At 31.6% G+C, this 26,759-nt stretch overlaps 2 protein-coding genes across 3 annotated transcripts; one reads left to right on the top strand and one right to left on the bottom strand.

Moving 5' to 3' along the window:
- Window positions 1-5,999: 5,999 nt before the first annotated feature.
- LOC111402312 (transcription factor bHLH112-like) lies at window positions 6,000-8,798 on the top strand. 2 transcript variants are annotated; one of them, XM_023030531.1, is made up of 6 exons: window positions 6,002-6,458; window positions 6,877-7,417; window positions 7,520-7,585; window positions 7,667-7,726; window positions 8,107-8,157; window positions 8,320-8,798. In XM_023030531.1, the coding sequence occupies exons 1-6, from the start codon at window positions 6,169-6,171 to the stop codon at window positions 8,467-8,469; spliced, it is 1,158 nt and encodes a 385-aa protein (XP_022886299.1). In that variant the 5' UTR covers window positions 6,002-6,168; the 3' UTR covers window positions 8,470-8,798. The 2 variants fall into 2 exon arrangements, with proteins under 2 accessions (XP_022886300.1, XP_022886299.1); XM_023030532.1 differs by lacking the exon at window positions 8,320-8,798 and having other exon boundaries at window positions 6,000-6,458; window positions 7,667-7,781.
- Window positions 8,799-16,431: 7,633 nt separating this feature from the next.
- Window positions 16,432-20,347, bottom strand: LOC111402314 (G-type lectin S-receptor-like serine/threonine-protein kinase B120). Its single transcript, XM_023030533.1, has 7 exons — window positions 18,751-20,347; window positions 18,131-18,238; window positions 17,825-18,039; window positions 17,531-17,741; window positions 17,186-17,423; window positions 16,952-17,099; window positions 16,432-16,871 (listed from the first exon to the last, which is right to left on the bottom strand). The coding sequence occupies exons 1-7, from the start codon at window positions 20,057-20,059 to the stop codon at window positions 16,557-16,559; spliced, it is 2,544 nt and encodes an 847-aa protein (XP_022886301.1). The 5' UTR covers window positions 20,060-20,347; the 3' UTR covers window positions 16,432-16,556.
- Between the last annotated feature and the right edge of the window lie 6,412 nt (window positions 20,348-26,759).

Consider the following 26,759-nt stretch of genomic DNA (forward strand, 5'->3'; position numbering starts at 1 on the left):
GTGAAAAGATGGTGAAATTTAGAGTATTCCATGCATTAAAGGATATCAGAAAGTGAAATGCACCTCTCCCTATCATTTAAGAGCTTTCTAGTTTTAGTTTTGACCAAACGCTTTTAGTTTTGATTTTAGTTTAATATGATATTCTATAATTATTAGAGTTTGAGTTAAACGAAATTTTAAAAAATATAAAATGATCCAAGAGAATTTAGGTTATGTTTAATTGTGAGTATAAAATTTACATAGAAAGAAAATAAATTATAAGCAATTGAATTGTCTAGAAGTTATTTACATGAAAATTGTCAATTAAATGTGTTTCGCTTCTATTTTCAATCTAGAAAATGCTATACTTATTTATTTTTTATTGGTAGGTAGATGAGAAGAGGATAAATGAGAGAAAAAGAGAGTGAATTATCTGAAAAATAAAAGCATACTCTCTCTAAAAAATATTTCCTTATTTTCAAAGAAAATATGGTTATGTGACCAAAATAGTAGAAAAATATTTTTCATGAAAAAAATATCAATCAAACAGCATAAAAGTCAAATTTTTGATGAAAAATGACATTTTCTATGTAAAAATATTGACAATCAAATATACTCTTAGTGAAAATAAATACTAGTAGATGAATTTAGAGATATATTTTTATTTAATTTTATATATGTCTATTTAAGTAAATTTATATAAGATAAAAAATATATTGTAATTATCTTTTTAAAAGTGGATGTGGATATAAAATCCCACATGTAAATAGCATCTCCCTTTATTTTTCATACTCATTTTTAATGACATATTCGCATAACAAAATATTCTACACGTAAATCTAATTTTTTCCCTAATCTTTAATCACATATTCTCCAAAAAATACTATTCAAAACATATATATATATATATATATATATTATTTTATTTCTTAGTAAAGTCCACAAAACAGGGACCTAGTTTATCAACAGAAATTATGTAGTATAATAAAGTAATAAAAAATTTTATTGATAGAAAATTCTATACTATATAGGCATTTAAAATTAGCAAAAAGAGTTTTTTTTTTAATATGAAATTTCCGTCTGTAAATAAAATTACAAAAGAGATTAAATATTATGCCAGTATTTAAATAACATTTAAAAATTATATTTAAGATTACAAACGAACTTTTTTTTTTTTTTTTTGTTAAGTTTGGAGCAAGCGATATCACCGGAGGAAAACTAACAAAATTAGGTAGAAATCCAGCAATATAAAATCAAGAAAAAGGCCTAACTTGATAGATTAACCATAATTCAGTGTCTTAAGAGATATTAGTTGACTTGCAGCAATCGTGTAAACCACTCTTTCCAAAAGTGGTCAAAATCCTTTATTTTATTGAAACCACTTGACAAAATCCCTTCTTTTTTTTTCTTTTTTTTTTGGCATAATTAAAATTATTCACGGGACACACAGGGACCAATTAGGAAAACTCGCCAATTCTTATCCGTCAACGACCCAATTTAATAGCTAAAAATTGAATAGGCTTATTGACGGTTTGATTTTTTGCAGAATATTTTAAACCAAATGTTGGAATTCCCCTCGCCCACACCTCCCTCTCCCCTTTTAACTAGGGTTGCATCTTTACGTAATCCTTAAAAATATTTAGGATTAAATATAGGAAAAATTCATATCTAAAAGATCAAATATGATCAATTTTAAAACTAAGAAAAAAGATTTATTATTTCAAAAATCAGATATTACTTAAATTTTATTTATGAAATAATTAATTAAATATATTAAGATTACAATATTATATAAATTATGATTATAGTTATATATTAGACAATTACAACCGTTACAGTTGCAATCACAAATTTTATAGGTCACAACTCATTTCTCGATTACAAATTTATCATATTAATAGGTCACATATTATTCTTTGATCATAAATAACAAATTTGATAAGTCACAACTTTTTCATGATCAGAAATTATTCTGAGGTCACAAATTATCAAATTATTGATCACAACTAAACAATTTTTTAAGTCACACATTATGATTGATCACAAATTATCTATTTCATTAGTCGAATATTATTTATTGATCACACAATAACCAATTTATTAGTCACAATCAATTAAATAATGTGTAACCACGACTTCACCACTATTGCCAGAGCCATCACCAACACCTCATAACAATCAACGGCACCACCATCTCAAACAAACACTCACTACCAAAAACCACCATGAGCACCACCGTGATCATTCAAATGGAAAAACTACCATGACACCGCTACAACCACCAATATGGCACCACCAAAAACCAGGTTAGCTCGCGACCACAACCACTATGGCATCACCACAACCACAATAGCACCACCATGAGCACTACTGTCGCTGCTAGAACCACCACCAATACCCAAAATCATTGCACAACTACACCACAGCAAAATGCCACAACGCCACCAAAAAAAATATCCAAAAAACCGGATCCAAAATTACCATCACCGCTACCTTGCCGCCACCACTCCCACAAGCAACATCAACACCACTACCACACCCCAAGTGGATTCCCCAAAAACCATCACAAAGTAGATCTAATCAGAGCCAGGGATGACGTTGCCATTGCTGAAAACCATGGCGGCATGAAAACCACCCTAAGTTGCTGCATCGTGATGCCGAAGATGATGCTCATGCTCTCAGATCTTCGAGCATGAGGATGATGTCATCGCCGCTTGCTTCATCTATGTTTTGTGAGTGTTTTTAGTACAGCGAACGGGGTACTGAAAAGGGATCAAAAAATGGGTTGGATCCTATCCGCATCCTGCTGCTATCGCGTCGTCGACGTCGTGCTGCGGTCGAGCCATTGGCGTAGTCTTCGACGGTGGTTGCGTCTATTAAAGTAAAAGAAGGGAAAAATTATAGAGATGTGGAGAAAATGGGGATAGGAAGATAATTAAGGATTGGGTGTATGGAAGTAGGGTGGGTATATAGATTAATTTAAATTTAAACTACTATTATTTTATGTATATTAAAAAGTTTAAATTATTATCTGATTTTTAAATAAAAAAAACTTTCAAATTTGATTTTTCAATTGAAATTTTAAAACTCTGGGTAGATGTAATTTCCTCTTAAATATATCTTCTTGATGATAATCGCCACATGCAAGGGGACTCGAGGAGATATACTATTGTATATCATGATTAATTTCTTCAAATAGAATTAAATACATGAAATTGAAGATTTACGACAACAAATATTGGATTGAGAAGAAAAACGGAATGGAGTGGGGAGATATTAAGTTCATGTTATGTGGCAAGAAGAGGAAATTTGATTTCAATAAGATTTGATCAAAATTACAATTCAAATTCAAGTTGATTCAATGAGAACAATAGAAGTCTTCGAATTGGAGAGTCTATTCATTCAATTTGTTCGAGATTTAAAATATAAATATGTACGAGAGGACATTAAGAAAACACGATTTCTTCTAAGATTAAATGATCACAAAAGGCACCCAAGAGTAGATCGTGTAATTAAAGAAGCACACTGGATGGGCGAGCTTCAACTATGTCTCCTGACAACCATTCTCTTATGCATACATGACCTTGTACTCAATATAAGATGCAAAATCTTAACTACTACATTTTCGTTATCTCTATTACAATTTATTTACATTAAAAGCCGTTTCCCCTTATTTAACCTCTATGAACAATTCGTACATCTTGGAAAAAAATATGATATTGTAACGAGTATTTCTTCAACTTACCTTTAATTATTGTTAGACTTAAAAGACATCCAATACCAAAGATGGTATTTGTCCACAAAAAAAAAAAAGGGCATTGGGGGTCAATATCTAATTAGCAATGATAACCAATGGAGAAAAGAAAATGAAAGAGTAGGTCCACCTTACCTCTCAACTCCATTAGTACACTTCATCCAAGCAAAACAAATAACATCCTTGGCAAAACTCCTCTATAATTTGTCTAATACTCAAAAATCAATCTCATTGAAAAAAATATTTTCTCTAGTTTAAAAAATGTGCACAATACATAGTTTTTTATTTTATAGGTTAGTTTTTTATTTTATAGGTTGAAAAGGGTTGATTATCTTATGTGAATCTTCTTAAAGATTGACAAGAATTATCCAAATGCAAAACTGGGCTAAAGACATGCAAAGGTTTGAATTAATATTTTGGCGAATGTCAATTATGTTTCTAAGGCCATAATTAACAATTTTGAACTAGTATTAGGTGATAGTAGGAGAAGTCATAAACCGTGACATGTCAAGTTTAAATGGTCATTTTTGTAAAATAAGACATCCCACTACTACAAAAAGACAAGTAGAAAATCCAAGGAGTGGATGAGTATGACCTATTTCTCTTTGGCACAAAGAATTTGACCTTTGTGTCAACCACGATATCTTAAGAAAATGAACCAAGCCCAAAAAAGTAATAAAAACGTCAAATATCAAAAGATAGATGTTAAGTTGAAGTGGGATTAAAACGATTGTAAAAAATTTAACTTCTTCTTCCTCTCCTTTTAAATAGAACTAAGAAAAAACTGATAAATTTAGGTATATTTCACTAATTTTCAGGTAGACGGACTGATTCTTTGAATTTTATATCGACTTTTAAATTTTGACTTTTGCTCAGTAATGGAGGTTCGAACTTGAGGTTCAATATGATTCTTGCAACACCGTTGAACCTTGAATTAACCAGAAATCAAAACAAGCACACCATACGATTTGATTAAACATAATCTCAATAAATTTACTAGCTTCTTGTTCATCATATCCTAAACCTATCGAAAAAAATATAAAAATATGTTAAGTTATTTGTATTTTGAAACGAGTCTAAAGAGTATCATAGCACATAAATTATAATGTTAGTTAATTACATTTTGCACAAGTCAAATGCAGCAATTTATGGGATGAAATTATGGACTGACCTAAGGCCATCACCAACATCACATTTCCAATGAAAATGTGAACGTGACCTAACTTACTTTTGAAATATTTGACACACAAGTCAAAGCCAATTAGCCTTTTTTGTTCTTTTTCTTCAATTTTCTTTAAGTTGACCTACGTGCATATATTTATTCGAGTCTTAAATTTCTTGAAGTTGAAGATTTACATACTAGATGAGTCCAAATACAATGATTTCTTACTCTTGTTGACGTTAAAAATTGTTGAAATTTCTATAGCAATGCAAATTACTTTGACCTAATGGAAAAAAAATTGTTGAAATTATTTTTACAAGCCAATTTTCGACCAAATGATGTGTTTTGTCGTTTTTCTTCAACAACTTTTTCATTGCCTTTCATCATTTGGTAAAAGAATTTCATAGCTCAAGAATAAGTAGGGATTAAAACCTTATAGAAAAAGTTGGTAGTGAATTAAGTAAAATTGAAAACCGGCACAACGGTTAAATAAAAGTAAGCTAGATGACTCTTTTGACACAAATTGAATTTCAGTGGCTTACATGACACATAAGTTGGTGATATTCTAGGGAAATTTGCTATTATTTTTCGCAATTGAACATTTGGTAGACCTTTTCAAGCTTAAAAGCTATTTAAACATCATTTTGACTCCAATATTATACAGGATTTATACATTTCATATGATCAACTATAATATGCAAAAAGCTCTACAGATCTATTGATCTACTTATCAAGAAATGAGCTTAATATGGTAACATTGCCCTTGTAACGATCAAGACTGATAAGTCCATTGGTCTGTATAGTTGTCGATGCACCATTAATGGTCTTTACTTATTTAGGTGGAACTTCAAATTGAGGAGTTGATTCTCAAAAAGAGAGGAGCCGTGGTGGTCCTTTCGGACCGTCGGATCCCACAGGTTAATCGAAAGTTGGAATTTTATTCGATCTCACCTGATATTTATGCCAAAACTAATCAAATTTATTTTACTATTCAATATGTTCTTTGGTCTGCCTAATCTACTAATAATAATAACATATAGAGGTGAATCAGATTCCGGAGTTTAATTAACTCACCTGTTCGTATGTACCCTCCACATATTGTCTCTATATATGTACACACATACACACGCAACATTAAGCATAGATTCACTTCCTATAAACCAGTCACAAAGAGCACAAATCATCTCTAAAAGCAAAAAGCAGAAAAAAAAAAAATACAAAACTATTGGAATTGGAAAGGAAAGTTTTTTAGGAACTTGAATAACAAGTGACCATGGCAGAAGAATTAATCCAGGATGGCGTTTGTGGCGGAAACTGGTGGAACCCAGCCAGAAGTTTATTCGGTTCTTCTCCCTGTTCGTCCACCACCAACGACAAGGGAAGCTTTGGATCGCTAAATGATGAACTGGTGAACGATTTGAAGAAAACATGGTGCAGTGATGAGTCTAATTCTAATTCTGAAGGAAAAAAGTCTCAGCAGCCAGTTATTGATTCAACCCTACAAATGATGGGAATCAGCTTTTCATCATCCACAGTGACTGATCATTGGAATCGAGATTTTCTGTAAGAATTTTCTGTTTTACTTATTTGTTGATCTATGTGATTCTTGAACATATGTGCTGCTGATTCGTTTATCTGTCTCGTCTAAAAGCTTATCAGAGCCAACAAAGATACAGCATAAGCTTTAGAAAAGAGGTTTAACATAATCAACAAGCTTGATTATCCAAATAATCATGCCAGGAATAAGTTGCTTGCTCCATATAGATTTTCTTAGGTCAGGTAGATTTAAGAAATTCCTTTTTTTTTTTTTTTTTTTTTTTTTTTTTGCAGCCAAGGAAATGGAATATCTGAGGGAAATTATTCTAAAAAAAAATAAAAATTAATTTTTTTTCTTTTTTTGGTGTTTTGAGGTGGTGTTGTGGTGATTCTGGAAATTTTAAAAAATTTTTTTTTTTTTTTTTTTTTTTTTGTCATCTTGCAGCCAAGGAAATGGAATATCTGAGGGAAATTATTCTCACATAAAGCAAGTAAACCGGGATTCAGGCATGAATTATCAGCAACAAACTGGAATTGACAGTTCACATATTAATCAAATGGATTGGAACTTAAAGAATTTCTCCACTGCTGCCCAAAATTCCTCCTTTCCATTGAATTCAGCTTCGGATAGCGACACTTCATCATTTTTGCAAACTTTATATGATACATATTCTGATCGGCCACAACAACTTTTATCAGATAATGCTCAGGCAATGAACTTTTCATCGGCCATCAATTACCCGGTGAAGTCGAATGAATTTTCGCTTTCTTTGCCAAAACAGCAACCTGGTAGTCATTTACAGTTCTCAAACAACTCACCCTTTTCGGATGCCCTCAACGACAATCGACCAAGCCTTTTCCCTCCGACACAAGCCCGGTTCCCATCATCTCTTAACCCGTCGGGGTCGGAAGCAATGGAAACTAGCATTGAACCAGCATTCAAGCGTTCCCGAATCGAAACACCATCACCATTACCAACCTTTAAGGTACAATATTTCTGATCAATCTTTTGAATAAAGATAGTTGTAATTTATGCATTTTCGTTATTAATTTTTGCAAAAGAAAAATAATTTTTTAGCTTTTATCAGGTCAGGAAAGAGAAGTTGGGGGACCGAATAACTGCCCTCCAGCAGTTGGTTTCACCTTTTGGAAAGGTAAAAGTTCAGATTTTTTTCTCAGCTTTTTCCACAAGCTTTTGTATGTTTTAACTGTGTAATTTTGTTTTACTCTTCCAGACCGATACTGCATCAGTTCTCCAGGAAGCAATTGAATACATAAGATTTCTCCATAATCAAGTCAGTGCATGTTCTCATTATCTCATTAGTCTTGACTTTCCATTGAAACTATAAGGTTGTGTTTGATTACATTTATTTTTCATGGAAAATATCAGTTTTCCATCCAAATTTTCACTTGGAGTGTTTGATTGCTATTTTTTTCTATGGAAAACATTTTCCAACTTTTGAAAATATGCCTAATTTTCCTTGTTTTTAAGGAAAATATTTTCCTTGGGTAGAGGTGGTTTTTATTTTCCACAAAATATGAAAAATATTTTCTTTTCTAGGTAATATTTTCCATGTCAATCAAACACACTCTAAATGATGATTTACAAAAATATAAGAAACTCATTATATATTTTTGAGTTTTGATGTATTATTATTATTATTTTTTTTTTCAGGTATTAAGTACTGCTTATACGAAAAATGGATATCTCGTTCATTGTCAAGAGGTAATACTTGTGCACGTTATGGTATATTAAACAAAATTTAAACTTCTTTTTCTTCAATAATAATATCAATCTTCTTTACCCAAAATGGCAAAAGGAGATCATTATTTATTATTATTTTCGAGTACCATATGGTTTACCTCACCTGTCATATTTTGTATTCAGGCTGCTGATAAATTTAAGAATGAAGAATGGCCAAAACAAGACCTGAAGAGCCGGGGACTTTGCCTGGTTCCAGTATTAAGAACCTTTCCGGTGGCTACAGAGATTGCATCTGATTTTTGGAACCCTACATTTGGAGGAACAATCGGCTAGAAAAGAATATTAAGGGAAAAGAACCCAAAAAAAAAGTTTGGAACTCAGAAAAAAATGCAAATAAGAGCCATCGTTGCCTTCTGCAAAGATTGTGGAAAAGCAAGAAAAATGAGAACACAAAGGAAGTTCAGGCAATTCTTGGCCATTATGTAGGTTAGAAAATGACAGTATAAGATTTGCACTAATAAATTCTCTTTGTATTGTGTGTAGTTAGTTATGGCACGTTTAGTGTTAAAAAAAAAAAAAAGTTAAATTTTATTCATTAGACAGTTGTATCGAATATTATGTACCGAACTCACGCAAAAAATAAAAAGTTTCGATTACCCAAACTCACGAGTCTTTATAAAATCAATGAGCTTTTGAAGTGATACAGCATCTTTTGCACTTCCATTGCAGCATAAACAAGCATTAAGGTGTGGGATTACTAAAACAGGAAAAGTTGTTGAATTTAACTGTGTTTTAAATTAGTTTAGTAAATAAGGGGTTTTATTATATACCTAATTATGGATTAAGCCAAGTATTTTATGTAGGGTTGATCGTGTACCTTTAATTTATGCAAAAGAATATGAAATCAATGTAAAGATTATAAATAAAGGCATTACTATTGAATTCAAGAACATAAAGAATTGAGAATGTGTGGAGTTCATTTGATTGATGAAACTTTTAATTTGTTTAATAGTTTAAAATGTTGTAGTGGAAGTCGCATAATATACTGCTTTCATGCTTTGTAGGGTTTCCTATAATTGAGATGGGGTATGAATTTTGGTGTCATTTATATATATAAAAATTTTAAACTAATGATCTCAATTAAAATTTTGATGCATTTTAAAAGATTATATATTCTAATAAATTCCGTGAATTTAAATAGATTTTCACAATTTTCATAAGGATCTCATTAAAAATGATGAAATTTTAAGAGATTTTGTTATATATATTTTTAATCTTGAAATCCACATAATATCTAAATTTTAAAGAATTTAATTGAAATTCATCAATTGAAAAAACTTAAATTTAGAAAGATTTTTAAAATCTATCAAAATCACAGTTGAGAACACTTTAATATAATGATTCTCACATAGTGTGCCATGTATAATTCCCTTAAAATAAAATTATTAATAAATTTGATATCTAGAATTATATTCTACTAAGTGATTAAATTTGGAAACGTGTCACGTACTACATATTCCCTAATATAAATGACAAATCGATAATTTCTTCCAACATCTCAAGGTTTACTTACCATAGAGAAATATTGTTTCAAACAATTCGTTATATTGCCAAAAACAATTTGTGTATTTTCTATCTTTTAAACAATACCCACCCACCCACCCCCCCAAAAAAAAAAATCTCGATAGTTATCATATTTTATAATATTAGTCATTATTATTTTGGGAGCGGTCAATGGCCAATATTTTTGAAAAAGTATTTGTAAATTTGTATCAAAATAATCTAACGGTGTAGATTTATTTATTTATTTCTAAAGAAAAACCTAATCATATTTACCATACCGTCGCCTCCTTAATAATAAAAGGGCGTTTCTCCGACAAACGGGAGGACAAATCCCCCTAAATTCGATGTAGCACGGGTATATAATCCCCCTTAATTCGCCGAGTTGGGGAGACTTTAACCGGGAATTTAGGGGGAATTTCTCCCGTCTTGTTTTTCAGTTTAACAGGGAGTGATTTCCCTCGCTAATAATCGAGGGGCATTTTCCCCCCTTCCCTTGATTAAGGAGACGGTGGTGGGGTGAAGGAGATGACAGATTTTTGTTTTCATTTTAATTATTTCTGTTTTGTTAAGTTAGATTTATATCCTTAAATTAAGATTATTTGTGAAATACCTTTGTCAAAAATATTTGTCCATTGAATACTCCACTATTATTTTAGTTAGGAATTTTGCAGTTGAAAATTGTCATATAAATAAATTATCTTTACATCATATGAAATTTAAAAAAAAAAAAAAAACACTTTTTTTACTATAGAAATGCAAAATTAGCATGGAAAAATATCTCTGTGTACAAATAAATATATAACATCAAAAGTCCAAATAAATAAAGTTACATGAGTATTGGTCATTAAAAGAAAGAACAAATTGATCTAAACAATCCAAGAAATATTTTAACTACAAATTAGGTCCTGTGCATCCTCCTCTTAATGAAGGAGGGCCTCTTTATTTTCTTAAGGATTACGAGTTTGTCTTTCAAATTAATTCGAGATCGTTGTTGTTATTATGCACGACATAAGACATCAAAATTTCACTAGTATTTGAACTAGAAAGCAAGATATGGAAGTCTAAGTGCCAATTGCACTATGCGACAAGTATTTGAAAATTATGTTACACTCCCAATTGATCCATCCTAGTAAAAGGTGGCTCCGGTTGAACACAACAAAAAGGAAAAGGAAAAGAAAAAGGTCTCCCTTCGACGATCGAATAAAATATTTCTTTTAAAAACTACCGAAAATATACTTGTGAAGTAACATGTAACAAAATCTAATACTTTCTGTTATTTTTCCCTTATCAGAATAGAATAGTTCTATGTATGCATGATGTATGTCTCCTTTAGAATCTCTTTTTCAAAAAAAAAAAATTAATCTAAACCCATAATTAAAATAATGATTGTTTTTGTAGAATACATACTATGCTGAATGAATAAAGTGATTGGAGTTTGAGAATCACTTTTGAAGGTCGAGGAAAATGTTTTTAGCATATCAATAGTCAACTGACTTCATGGGGGAAAACATGCATGTTTTGTATACGTTAATATCGGCAAGAATAAGGAGGGGGAAAAAAACTCTTAAATCTTGTTTGTTGACTCGTACAGACATATACAGTGCAATTCCAATATTTGAGAGCGATTTGATGAATCATTTTTCGTCTACGAAGAAATTATCTGATCATCTCAATTGAACCTTAAACACAAAGAATCCAAATAACAAGTGACAATATATAAAAAGATAAGTTAGGATCGAACTTTTTGAGAGCGAATTTCAAACTTTCTCTTGAAAATATGTTTGGCATCTGCTTTACAAACTCTCTGTGACTTGAATTCAAAAGTTGATGGGAATTATACCATACCTTCCATCATCAAGGACAAGTCAGGATCGAAGAATTCAATTCTTACGTATTTTTCTAAAGATGAGAAACACGAAGGACTACTCAAAAGGAAAAGCATCTTGGCATACACAAGTTTGACATCCAGAATTGCTTTTGCTGTTTTGGCTAATCATAGTGAACTCTTTATTTGTCTTCTGAGACAAGTTTAATTTTCAATTAAAAGGGTTCTCAGTTTATACAACTTTGAATTTTATAGTGCAAGTAATTTATGTGACTACTGACCTTATCATCGATCAAACCCGACATAAAGTTGATTAGTGAAATAGTCGGTGGCCATCGTCATACATTTTGGCAGGGGAATGTCACCGACTGAGCTATTTGTTGGTAATTTTTTACTACCTTATACAACAAATCACTAGCTGCCACATGTATGTCACGTAGGACGACTGCGGTAGTGAGCGAATGCAAATCATATTATTTTTTTCTTATTTTTTTATAAAACCGCGTTACTGATTTTAAGAGTAACATCACAATTTCGTAATAAATAACTTGGTCATTTTCATCTTTGACAAAAAGAAAAGAAAAATTATTTTAGAACTTAATAATTAAAAAATTTAAGCTAAAGCCAAATATGCACTATCTGTATGTACTTCAAAGTTCAAACCAGAGGAAGATAACAATTCAACGGTGCATTTTCATACTATCACAATTTGAGTTTTTGGACATCAATCACTAATGAAACAAAATCATTTTCGGGTTGGATAATTATTGACTAAATATAGCTAATTGTTCGATCACTAAACTGAATTTGTTAAATGCTAACTCAAAAAATAATATATGCAAATAGTGAATTAGTTAATTGGCATATGATCAAAAAACCAAACGAAAAGAACATTGAGATAATGATATGAAAAAAAAATACAAACAAGTGACATTGATAGGAAATGTCATGAAAAGTGAGAATGAGATTGAAATGCTATCTCACAAGTTGCGTGAGTTTATAAGACGTAGCAAAGACTTATATGAAAGAATAAAATCTCACAAAATTCTGAAACATGTTGATTCGCTCATAAATGTCAAGAGACAATATTTGGGGAAAAATAACTTCTCTCAAATTTTATTATATTCAAAAGCAACTAAAGTCATTAAGGCTTACAATCTATATTTAAAGAAATAATTAAAAGCTGGATAATGACTAAATTAAATTCCTAGATAACGACTAGATTTAAATAAAATTAAATTCTAATTTAATTAAAATACCAAAATTATCCCCAAAACACGTTTTCGGAGCCCTAAATGATATAAATTGGTTGAAACGAGGTGAAGCACTGCATTTTGTTCATTGGACCATATTATTAAATTCGTCCCCGTGGTTTATCCAGAAAAATCATCGGTCAACAGGTCAATGATCCAATTGGTGGGTTGGCGGTTCAAGCGTGGGTTATTGTTAAACTTTAATTTTAATTATATTATTTTTTTGAAATAAAAGGAAAACCATTTTTCGAAATGTGTGTGTGTGTGTGTGTGTGTGTGAGTGAGTGATATTAAGGACCATCGTCACTTGTCATATGGTCATGGAGGTAAATTGTCTCCTTTGTTGACAGGGTTTAAATCAAAGCTCTAGCAAATTTTATTTTAAAGTAAAATTTTTCTTCAATTTAGTAATCATCCGGTTCAAACATTGAACCGGATCCAATTCCACTTAAAATCGTCCGAACCTGCTTTAATCGGTTTCTAATCGATTCATACACTTAATTGATTAATTAAATCACCCGGACCAAACGAATATTAGGTTCGGCAGTTCCTGATCTGAATCGGTTAGTTTGGTCCGATCCGATTTTAATAACTATGCATTGGACCATTTTGACTCAAAATAGACACCATTTTTAAAAAACGAACACCCTGAAAAAATACTTCTTTCAAACTCAAATTCACTTTTCAATGAAATCTTCTTCTTTTTGTATTGCATCATTATAGCTCTTCGGCGCTCTTCTAAACTGCTAGTTATCTCTTCAATTTGTTCTCCAAAAACCCTTCATGCTATATATGCAAATCCATGTGCAAATGTTCGACAAAAAACATTCTTTGTAATGGTCTGAGGAAGCCATATTTGATTATTCATACACTTAGTAAACTTAAATGTTAGTTGCTGAGTTAATAATACAAATAGTCATTGTACTTCGTCAAAAGTTTTCAAGAGGTCACTGAACTTTGCCTAAAGTTTCCAGGAGGTCATCGAATTTCAAAATTTTCCTAAATAGTCACGGAACTTTGTAAAAAGTTCATAGGGGTCACTCAACTTTGCAAATTGGGACTCCATACATCATTGGTTTAGTGATTCCCTAAGAAATTTTCGCAAAGTTTAGTGACCATTAGTATTTAGGGAAGTTTTGAAATTTGGTGACTTCCTGATAATTTTTGGTAAAGTTCAGTGACTATTTAGGGAAATTTTGAAATTCGGTGACTTCCTGAGAACTTTTGAAAAAGTTTAGTGACTATTTGGGGAATTAACTCGTTAGTTGCTTGAATTTGAACTTCCCCTTCGTTATTGGCAATTTAGTAGCATAAGGCAAACGATATTTTTTTAGTCAACTGACAGCTATTTGGACAGATTTCATCCATCTGTCCTCCAACCAAACACACTTGAAAGGTTTGGAATTACAGGTGCGATAAATGAATAATCAGGATAAAAGTTGCAAAGATTTCAAAGGTTTGAAACTGTGACTGCAATTATTCCAAATAATTATAATGGACAAGATTTTACTTTTTTTATTAAATATTGATTAGTCCTATGTCATCTCTTATCAAAACAAGCCACAGTTTTTGATCACGTATAATGCTACTACTAATCCAATTAAATAATCGAGATAATCCGTAAAAGAGATTATAGCTCGTTCATGACATATCGGTTATGAGAATCAGATAATATTGAACAACACTAGAGAAGAAAAATTGATCAAAAAGTATTTAAAATTTTACCAATACGTACGTCAAATACTGTATGCCAATCCTGTGAAAAAATTCAAAACCCATGAGAAAAATATAGATAATATGAGATTATAGAAATATATAATATATTCTTTGGTTGCCATTGGATTCAAGAGTCCAAATCTAAAAATGTTGACAAGAGAACAGAGGGAGAGAGAAATTTATGAGCCACCATATACATATAATAGTCAGTGCTGGAGGCTGCGTTGACCATGTGCTAATTGTGACATAATGTCCATAGTTGCCTTCGCAATCATTACTTATTTTGCAAAAATAATTATTTTACAAATAATTTAGTTCCGTCGGACTACCATTATTTTCAAACTTTTTTCAATATGCTTATTTTTCACCATACATTCACATAATAAAATATTTTATACGTAACTCCAAAATTTTTTCCTACTTTTTAATCATAAATTCTTCTAAAAATCACTATTCCAAACATTATTTTTTGAAAATAATGGCCGCCAAATAGGGACTTAATTAGCTTGTGTTGTTTATGTCACGTTTATCATCATTATCATAATTATTAAATATTTTGTGTTCATCTGTATATATATGTTCAAAGTGAAAGCAAAGTGGTCGTGGAAAAATTTTCTACTTACGGCAGCTTAAAATTTCAGAGTGAAAACAAAGTGAATTTTGACCCAATCACTTAGTGGTACGAAATAGTTTTGAGAAAAAGAGAAGAATATGCTACATCGAATCGGCATGACGTGTAGAAACAACTTGAGTAAGACTTAGGCCAAACTATCGTGCATCAATGATTTTCACCTATGTTGCTCGAATCATGTCAAAGGTATATGTATACCCTTATTTATTCAAAGGTGGAAAAAATTTTAATTATGTGGGATTTGAATGAGATGTACATCACTATTTTTAGTGACGATTATTTAAAATTTATTGCGATACTGATTTACAAAACGATTATTAATTGAAATGACAAATCTTCAAAGTCCAAGCCATATAGGCTGGCGAGATTAGAAAATTTAAATATTTGTTAGTCTAAATCAAGCATTTGCAACAATTAATTTCTAAATTATTTAGGGGGTGTCCTCAATTGAGATTTGTGATAGATTTTAAAAGTTATTCTAGATTTAGACGTCTTCAATTGAGATTTTAATGAAATCCTTTAAAATTTAAGTATCCTCAATAATTAATGGATTTATAAAGATTTCATTAGTAGAAGAATTTTAAAAGATTTGAATAGATTTCAAGCTCAAAAATACATTTAACAAATCTTATGAAATTTCATCATATTTGATGAGATTCTTATAAAATTTGTAAGAATTTATTCAAATCAACGAAATTCATTAGAACTCATAATCCTATAAAATTCATTGAAATCTTAGTTGAGAACATCCCCATCAGACTAGTTCTTAGCCCTTAGGTGAGCCAATAAGCATGGAATTTCCAAACTTGACAGTGAAAAATGGTGCAAATTGCTTAATAATGCTGTATTAATTTTAAAAAATAAAAAATACATGGAACCCGCATCCTACCATATTATTTTAAGATTCAATTAAGAGGAGTAGTTGGGCTCATAAAACAATTGAATTAAAAAAAAAAGGTTCCTGCATTAACTCCTAATTATTGGATAGTCAAAATCATTAATTTGGATAAAAAGATTTGAGAATATTGAGAATGTAAGAACGAAGTTTGTACTTTTAAAGTAGAATTGTGTTATGTGTACACAATGGTGTACACAAAGCATTACACTCCTTTCACATGGAAGGGGGTCTACAAACAATAAAATATTCATAAGCCTTCTCCTTGTGAAGGAGGTGTTATCTATTGTGTACACTTTATGGTGTATACATAGAATAATCCTTTCAAAAATTATTTAAGTTTAAACTACCAAATTTGGTACAAAATCGAAATGTTTTGATTTCCTATGTAAACCACATTCCATGGCAAATGTTCATCCAAAAAAATCTAAACTAATCAAATTATTGAAACCCTCAAACGTAAAAACCAACCGAAAAAGTTGGTAAACTCGTATCAACATAAAATAAAAGGAAAAAAATAAGAAAAATATAAACAATTTATCTACCAAGAATGACACTAATAGTTACATTGTTCGAAGATACAACATCATGATTTCCATTCCACATATCTGCATTCTTAATCCCAGAATGTCTCATTGAAGTAAAAGTAGGTTGTCTTGGCAGAGGCAAAGTTGCATTCTCACTCTCCAACATCAATACAACGGCCGGCATGTTTGGTCTGTGATTCGCCATGTCTTGAATACACAGCATCCCTACGTGTATGCATCGAAGCACTTCTTTTTGGCTACAAAAGTTTATGAGGGAAGGATCAACTAGCTCAATTGCTCGGCCACCATCCCAAAGATCCCATGCCTACAACGGGAAAAATTGGATAGGTTATGATGATTCATATACGTAAATAATGGTTAGAAGTGAGACTTCAATAAGCATACATATTCAATAATGTTCGAGTGATCAGATGAGCGAAAGCTAGTGTTCCTTCGGCCAGATACTATCTCTAATAGCAATACCCCGAAGCTGTAAACATCCGACTTCACAGAAAAGAGGCCTTCCATTGCATATTCAGGCGCCATGTAACCACTGCATCGTACAAAATTTTAGTTGATACATACTCTCTCTACAAAAGCAAAAAATATATTTCCATATGCAAGACTATTATTACTTACTATGTGCCCACAACCCTGTTTGTATTCGCTTCATTTTGGTTCCCTCCGAAAATTCTGGCCATGCCAAAATCCGAAATCTTTGGGTTCATTTCTTCATCCAATAAAATGTTGCTAGCTTTTAGATCCCTATGTATTATTCGAAGTCTTGAATCTCGATGCAGATACAGAATCCCTCTTGCAATACCTTCAATAATGGCAAAGCGTTTCCTCCAGTCAATCTGGGCTTTCTTAGCAGGATCTGCAATATGTTTGACAATGTAAGCCTAAATGAACATTCTGTACTAAACTAAGCAGTTTTTAACAATTCATTCTTAAAATTTAGAAATGAAAAAATAAAAAGCTAACCAAAAAGAAATGAATCCAAGCTTTTGTTAGGCATGTACTCGTAAATTATCATTTTTTCTTCTACTTGGATGCAGCAGCCCAAAAGTCTAACAAGATTTCTGTGTTGTAGTTTAGCCATTAGTGTAATTTCATTCTTGAATTCCTCTAAACCTTGACTAGATTTTATGGAGAGCCTCTTTACAGCGATTTCTTGATTCCCCGGCAGCGTACCCTGAAGATAAAAAGTTAGACTTAGCTTTATACAGTTAGACAAAGAAGAAAATGTCAATTCCTCGCCTGCTGACGTGAAGTTACCTTGTAAACATGTCCAAATCCTCCTTGTCCGAGTTTATTCTCATCCGAGAAGTTGTTTGTAGCCGCTGCCAGACACGAGAAGTTGAACAACGCTAATTCAGCACTAGTTCCTGGCTGCCCTTCAACACTAAGGTCAACAGGTCCTGAAAATTCGCTGGAAAATTCCCCACTTGGACTGACTTTAGGCATTTCATTTTTCGTCTGGTTTAAACGATCTATAGTTAAACACGAGCGTTAGAAGTGTACAGCTCTATGGTTAAGCTTAAGCCCGTACTAGGAACTTCATACTTTCTAGCAGAATTTTACCTCCAAATTTCAATTTGCGCATGCATAGCCAGATCGAAGCACTTAGACAGATGATCCCAACCAAAACAACTGCTACAATAACAATTTTCGTCACCTTACTTTTGCCACCTGTTTTAAGATAAAATCATAAACCAAACAACTACTTAACATTTCCTCAAAAATTAGAAGCGCTAGAAAGAAAAATTCATGAATTTCGTTGGTTTGTTAAGGTAATCGTGTTTGTAAGAAGATCGACTATCTACGAACTTATCTAGACAGTTCTGTCTCTGTGCTTAACTTTTTACTTATAGGTTATCCACTGAAGTTAAAAGAAAGGTATAATAACAGACGGAGAGGCTCTACCCATCGTACCAAAGAAAATTGAAATTAAGACTTAAGAAATGCCAAAATTAAGTTAATTCAAACGCAAATCTAATGCAGGCATTTATAGTGAGAATCTTCTAGTTAAAATAAGGGGAATGCTATCAGAAAGAAAATTGGGAAACTACTAAAACACAGAAAACAAAATCTCTATAACATTCTCAATCGACATAGAGAATGCTAGAATGACGGACCGGATAAGATTGGACATGATAATTTCCGGCCTAGTGTACAATGCACACTACAAAAAATAATCGTACCTAATTCAGAACGGTCAAGACGAACGAACAGAGTGCTTCCACCTTCTGCAAATTGTTCAATGTCAACCAATTCCCGACTCCATATCATGCAGTTTATGCCACTAACAAAAGCATATGCAGTGCAAGAACAATTCTCCAAACACTTATTTTCACACTGCTTAACATCTTCTGATCCCACATAATCCACAAAATCGGGCAATTTCACTCGTTCGGCCTTGAAAAAACCATCCCTTTTGACCTCAGATAAACACTCCAACTTTTTCCTCCTTGTGCATCCACCTGACCAATTCCCTCTACTCCATTGATCCAAATTTTGGGGTACAAACCCTTGAATACAACTACAAGCTGGCCTATTCTTCATATCACATTTTCCAAAAGGTCCACATTTGTTGTACTGATCACATTCTTCATCGACAGGGTGTGATTGTATCAAATCCCATTTATCGAGCCCTGCGTTCCATCTTTCTTGCCTTTCGGTTCCATCCCATCTAATCCAAAACCTGATCAAATCAGTACTATTTGAGGGAGTATAGGTAAAGTACAACCTTCCATCACCCTCAGTGTTTAGCTTAAATCCATACAAATATATAGCCCTCATCCCAGGAACACCAACAAATATTAGTCCATTCCAATTCCCACTTCTCCATTTCCGACTCCTCCCTTCCCATATCACAATCTGAGGCGATCCACGAGGATCAATGCCTAACGAGTACTTTCCAGCTCTCGGATCACTAGCACTTCTCCACGAAGTGAAAACGTGCCTCTCTACTTCACTGACATTCATGTAAACTCGCATACTGGGTAAAAATGTATCCGTTGAATGATCGAAACTCTTCCATGAAGCCTTGTTTGGATCACCACTCCCAAACAGAACAAGATTGCCGGTATCCATTAAAACAGCAGTGGAATTATCTGATGCAACTGTGGCATTGGTAGACCAAATCATATCACCATTCTCATTCGAAATGATCAAATTTCCATCATTCCCAATTCTTAAATCTCCACCGTTGCCACTGATGGGATTTTCTCTATTTGCAACCCACACCACAGATTGATTTTCAACTTTATTGTACCAGATTCCAACATACCTAAAATCAGAACCCACAGGACTAAAGAATCCCAATACAAATCTCTCTTCTTTTGATATAATTTCTTCTCCATCTCTTACCGACTGACCTGTTGTAATTCGATTTTCAGCAGAAATAAATACAGAAACTACGTGAAAATTGATCAAGAAACACCAAATGAAGAGATTACTGTAACTTCTGAAATTTGGGGCCATTTCAGAAATTGATAAATTTCTAGACATTCAAGAACGGAGAGATATTTAAATTTTTTAATGGTTTAAAAAAAAAAATATTTGTGGCCGCCCATTGAAGATTTGTACGATTTTAATACAAAGTTGAGGAGATTGACTTCAAAATACCATTTTTTTAAAAGATTGTTGGTTGACCACCACAACAACCCTACGCAATATACACACAGAGATATTCTGACAATTCGTGTGCAGTTTTGAATATAGATACACATAACTATATACACGAAAAGAGAAAGAGAGTAATTTTGGTTCAAGCCTACAAATTGGAACTGTGAATTTGACAGTTCGCCTACAATTTTGACAACGTGTTCAAAGAAAACATGCGTTCATATTTAAAAGTGAATAATACAACATTGGTCCTCAATGTATTGATGTAGTAACAAATGAGTCTCCAATTTTTATTAAAAAGGCGAATTATAGTTAAACATCAATCCCCCGAGGAGCCGTTGAAATGCCAACCAAAACATTATGTTTCCTTTTTGTGTTTTTCAATGTTATTATTTTAATTAGCATGTCCATGTGTCGGTCTTGCTATTTTTAAAATAATGCGTTAACATGTAAGCACATTTACAATGTAACCATGAATCATTTGTACAACATGAGTAAAATAAATTATGTTTAAAAAAATTCATATTCATTGCAATAAAGTAAAGATTTTGTCAAGCTGACGAACAAAGGAAAAATAGATAATATCTAAAATTTTATCGAGATGCAGAAGCTCTATTAGACAGAATGACTTAGCAAATGAATATTTCCTTCTTCTTTTTCTCAAATTCATATTTTCAATTCAAATGTAGCCGTGATTTTTTGTTTTATTTAAAAAATTAAACGACGTTTAAGAAATAGTCATTTGCTGAATCACTTTGTCCACTAACGATATTAATCAAATAGATCAAAAGCTTTTCAACTTGTAATTTTTTATTTTTTGACTTGGATGTCCATTTACTTATATTTTAAGAAAAATTAGTTCATGTTTGGCAAAGTTTAAAAATAATACTAAATTTTCATCAAATATACTTCTTATTTATACATTTTGCATGATTAATAACTACTATCCATTTTTTATTCACAAATCATGTGAAATTTGTTGTTTAAATTATAATTTAAATATTCTAATAATAAGTATATTTTTATATTGGATATTAACTATGTAACTATAATGAAAGATGGATTATCAGCTTCCTTCAGATTAAGGGGGTGTTTAAGTCACATTATTTTGGTAATAATGCATTCTTGAATAGTGTATTGATGGGAAATGTGTGGTTAAAAAATAAGGAAAATTTTTTGGTTTGCATGTAATATTATTTTATTGAAGAATGTGTGGTTGAAATGATATTAAATCACTGTTTAAGAATGTATTTTTTTGAAATAATGTGGCTCAAACAGGCTCTAATTATAAATCAATTTATTATGCATCAATACATTGGGACCAATGGTGCAGTTTTCCCTATTTCCATAATATCTCCTACTTGAAAATAACATCTTACCATAAAGAAATGTGAAAACGTTGGCTCCGGCCATATGTTCACCCCCACCTATTCGGGGGTCGGTCAGCCCCCGTTGCTCCAGCATTTCCCATTTCCTTTAGCTGCACATGGACTTTTTGGGTTCATTGTAAAATATGAATCGAGTACGCGTAGAAGTATCCCTAATAGTGTTTTAAATTAAATATAAATTGTGATTTAAATTTTTAAAATGATCAAAAATCTTTTCAATGGCAAGATGCAAAAAAAATCCAAAATTTATTTTTCGATAGAAAATAAAAATGAAAAAAAGTGTGTGTGTGTGTGTGTGTGTGTGTATCTACTTGTGAAATCCGAAAGAGATAAAGCTACCGACTCACTTGCACCTAATTTTTTAGATTTTTTTATTGGAATATAATTTGAATTTAGATCCACGAAATGTAAAATTGATTTTGGAGATGCCAATTTACACTCAATTTTGCATCACCATCGGAGATATTCTAATTTGCGTAATTTGTAGTTTTTCGAAATTATAATTACTAATATTGTCATTAAATTCAGACATAAAAAATCTCTAATATTGACTTTCTTGTTTCTTGGATATCTTTTCAGGTCCTATAACACATTTCATTATTACATTGGGACATAGGTTTTGATTATTTATTAGTTTTCAAGATATAATTGATCGAACTAGTGACCAAGCTTAACTTTTTTTTGCTTTTTGAAACATTATTTTCTGGTTAAGTTGTCATTGTGTTATGTGTGAACATTTTGGGATATTCAAACTCACGTGTCAAATCATTAGCCACGATAATAAAATAAAATAACAATTTTTAATAAAATTATCTGGAATCGACATCGAAAACCTTGAGTATGGCCGTACTGACGGACAGGTCATGTGCGAGGAATTTGATTCAAACTTTCATTTATGAAGGTCCTCCCCGTTTACGATTATAGGTTTTTTCTTGAGAGTCCAAATTCAAATTCCAAATTAAATGATGTTGGATACAAGTGATGCAAACGTAAATCTTGGAGGACTTAAACCTGCAAATCTTGTAATGGTGTCATTTGCTTAAAATGCGATCCTAAACCACGAGGACGCCTTCACTTTGATTGCTCGACGTGGACAAATGAAGGTCATTTGATTTGAGGGCTTTGAATCCTTCTATAAGCCTCTCCATTTTGTACCAAAGCAGAGAGCTAGTTTAGAAGTAAATTTTTCAAGTGAAAAAATGATTTTATGTAGTCCTTGTATGAGCCCCATTTTAAAGGGGAAAAAAAAGGAATTTTGAAATAGTGAGTTTTTTAAATGTGTGATTAAAAAATGAGAAAAAATTCAATTTACATATAAAATTATTTTATTAAAGAATATATAGTTGAAAATAAGTTTTGAAAAAATGAGGCTCAAATAAGGGCCAATAATATTCAGTTAAAAAGTAAGAAAAGATATGTGTCACATGGAATATATGAAAATATTTTTAAAAAAATAATAATAATGTTTCAAAAAATATCTTCCCAGCAGGCTCTTGAGCACCTCACAGCCTTTTTTGTTCTCATTTCTGTTACCTATGTTCTCTCATATGCAACCCTCATCTTCTTGCAGGAAAATGATTGTGTTACGAAAAAGGTGGTGTTCTATCTTAGTCCAGCAAAAAAAAATTGTGATACTGGTCTCTTGCCAACATTAGTCACAAGTTTTCAACAATGCAATTCTATTTTCATATGGAGAATAGTTGTGAGAGTAAATAAAATATTGTATTGTAATATTTTCACTAATAAAGTAATTTTCCTGTAGCTATCATTACGTTTTTTTAATAATTTCGATATCTCCATCAAAGTGAAAATCCAAAGGAGCTAACTTGATATATTCGGGTTTCATCTGATTTAAATTGAAGAAGAGACGAAGGTCAATTTACCACATAGGAAAGTGTTTCAAGTTTCAAGAAGGTATCATATTGTTGAGATTTGGTCAAATTCTTTTCTGGATCAAGCATTCTTACTTAGAAGACTTGTTTTTTTTCTTAGGTCTCTTATTTCAACGATTGACTTAGTCTGAAAAGTTCTTAAACCCCCCTGGCAAATCTAATGAATAATATTTTTTAGTGAAGATGAAGTAACTAACTAAAATTATTGGAGTGTCCTCTCCTTTATGCTTGCTCATGCATAGGCCAAATTGAGGAGTATTTCATAAGTTGACTTTCATCCCTAAACAAAGCACCAATTAGCCTTTGCTTCCTCTAATAGAGAGCCAAAATTTGCTTTCTACCAATAAATGATTGACACATCATTTTACATTAAAATATTACCTAATTTTAAGCACAAGCGATAGTGAGAAAAAAGTTGAATATGTTAATTTAAAATGATGTGTCAATCATTCATTGGATGGACAATAGATCTCAACTCCAGAGTGATATCTCCATTTATTTTCTTTCGTGCATAATTTTGGATTTTTTGACAGAAGAAATAATAATAAAAATATTAATTCTCAAGAACAATACCAAAGCTACAAATAATATCATGGTATATTTGTTCGAACATGAATTATCGACTGATATTAATTAGAAATTTCAAAGTAGTTCCAAAAGAAAAACTTGCATAAAGCAATAATTGAGTCAATTTAGAATATTTCTAGAAAATACTTTAAAATAATAAACTTCTACCAATAGCTTCAAGTATTGCTTGTCATGACAAAACTTGATATTGGAAATATCGAAGAGGAGAAGGAGAGGGAAACAAGAAATGAAAAATGAGGATCTAACACGTACTTGATGCATTGTCCTAAAACACAATATTTGCCTCCTCTAATATGCTTTTAGGATTTTTTGAAAAATATTTTAGAGGATTTAAAAGCTTTCAAGAAATAAGTACAAAAGAAAAATGATTCTTTTTAGTCGAACTTCTTGAAAACTTGAAGAAGGTTTTGAATATGTATATAAAATTGGGAAAATTTAGTGTAAAATGAATGATGATTTCTAATGTTGTTTTCTTATGTTTGGAATTGGAAATCTATCACATATTTATGAATTTCTAACATTATACCACGAAAAGGCTCTAAACCAAAAAGTATCAGAAATTCAAATAAAAAATCAACCTAACAGCTAGATTTTTTAACCATGTTATATCCATGCGTATGCATGGTAGAAGTAAATTTGCTTTTGTTTTTTGTACAAGGCCGTGCTTACATATGGTTATTTAGCATTTGCTTACGCATGGTTAAGCAGAAATAACCTAATATTGACTTCTAATTTCATTCAACATTGTCTTCCAATATCATAATTAATTTATTCACATTTCAACCCCAAAAAGGCTAGATTTTGAACAAAGAATAATTAAATATAATCCCCCAAACTGTTCAAATTTCTACATATTCATACCTAGTAACAATAATGCATAAGAATTTGATATCTTTCAATTTGAATATAATTATAGTGTAAATCTCACAAAGTATTATCGAAATTACAGGTAACATGATAGCTTTGAATTAGTCATTCCTTGTGACAGTACCGTGAAATCACACACACAAGTGTTATGTTTTTACAAATTCTTGAAACTCGCTTAATGCTATTATAACCTTACACTTATCAAATTTTTGAATTTTTAAGAAAGAAACTCTAACTCTCTATTGAGGCTGCACCACTTTGAAATTCACATAAGTGAAGTTCTTTCAATATCTTTCTTATTTTTAGAGATACTTGTATTTCATATCAAACCTTATTAAGAGTTTTAATAACTTGTCCCTCCAATCGTAACAACCAGCGCTAATTATCAAGGATAGAATTTTATAATAAGTTAATAGTGTTGAAACTTATACACTTATCGAATGACTTGCTATCACTCTTTGAACTTAGGAATACTTATTTAGTATAGTTAGGTAAGGTTGTCATCATTGGAGAACTTTTAATCAAGGAGTTTCAACCTCATATTTCTCGATGTAGATTTTGCTAACTCTGTTGTAAAAGGTATAGTCAACGATACTGCTAAATTTTCACTAGACTTAAACAGATGTGAGCGAAATTACTTCATGCTTGATTATTTTTCTCGCATACTCATGTCTTAAGCTCATGTGCCTAGACTTTTTATCATGTAATTCATTATATACTTGTGCTAAGGTGATTTGACTATCACACAAGATAGGTATTTAAGAAGGAAAATGATAGTCTGTCAAGGTCATTTGCACAGACTCTGACCAGACTATCTCTCAAACAAGGGGGCCCACACCTATTTTTTAAGGACAAAAAAATGCCCACCCTCTCATAGTCTGGCCAGGGTTTGTGCAAATGACTCTGATAGACTAGCATAGTCCATTTAAGAAATATCCTTTGTACCTAAAGGAATTTCATAAAGAAGCTCCCTTAGCCATTCGGTCTATTTTCTTGTTTTAGCCAATGCTACAAATTCATTTATTGTTGAGTTTGTAATGCATGTTTATTTTTTAGACCTCCAATAAATTGCGCCTCCTCTAAAATTTAACATCTAAATCAAAGTAAACTTTTTTTCCCCCCCCCCCCCCCACTCGATATCTAATTAGCGTCATATATCTTTCAAGAATGATTGGTAACTTTGTATATTATTGTCCAAAGTTTTCGATTTTCATTAAGTAACCAAGAATTCTTGCTATGGACTTCTAGTGTTCTAAACTTGCATTACTAGTAAACCTACTTAGTTTACTCATGGTAAATGCAACATCCGGTCTTGTACATTATACCATGTACATAAGACTTCCAATTGCATTTGCATACATACTCAATTTATCTTATTGCTCTTCCATCATTCTTTACTAACTTAATTGAATCCAACGTTGCCTCTATAATGTTCAAATATTGGAACTTATTTATCACATTCTTAACATAATTTGATTGGCTTAATGAATAACCCCCACCATCCTTCATAACTTTGATACCAAGAATAGTATCCACTAGTCCAAAATCTGTCACTTTGAACATGAAAGATAGAAACATCTTTGTTTCTATAATCTTTTCTATGCCATTACTAATAATTAACATATCATCTATATAAAGACGTACAAATATAATAATATCATCACATATTTTGATATACAAACATTTATCAACTGAATTATGAGTAAAACCATCTGACATAATAGTAGTGTCAAATTTCTCATGCTGTTTTTGGGGGCTATTTTAAGGACTTGATTAGTTTGTATACCTTATAAACGAGCCTTTCCGATAGTTCCATTTAGACATTTTCTTCGAGATTTCCATTTAGGA

This window comes from Olea europaea, chromosome 10 (assembly GCF_002742605.1).
Source record: "Olea europaea var. sylvestris chromosome 10, O_europaea_v1, whole genome shotgun sequence".
Classification (NCBI taxonomy): Eukaryota; Viridiplantae; Streptophyta; class Magnoliopsida; order Lamiales; family Oleaceae; genus Olea; species Olea europaea.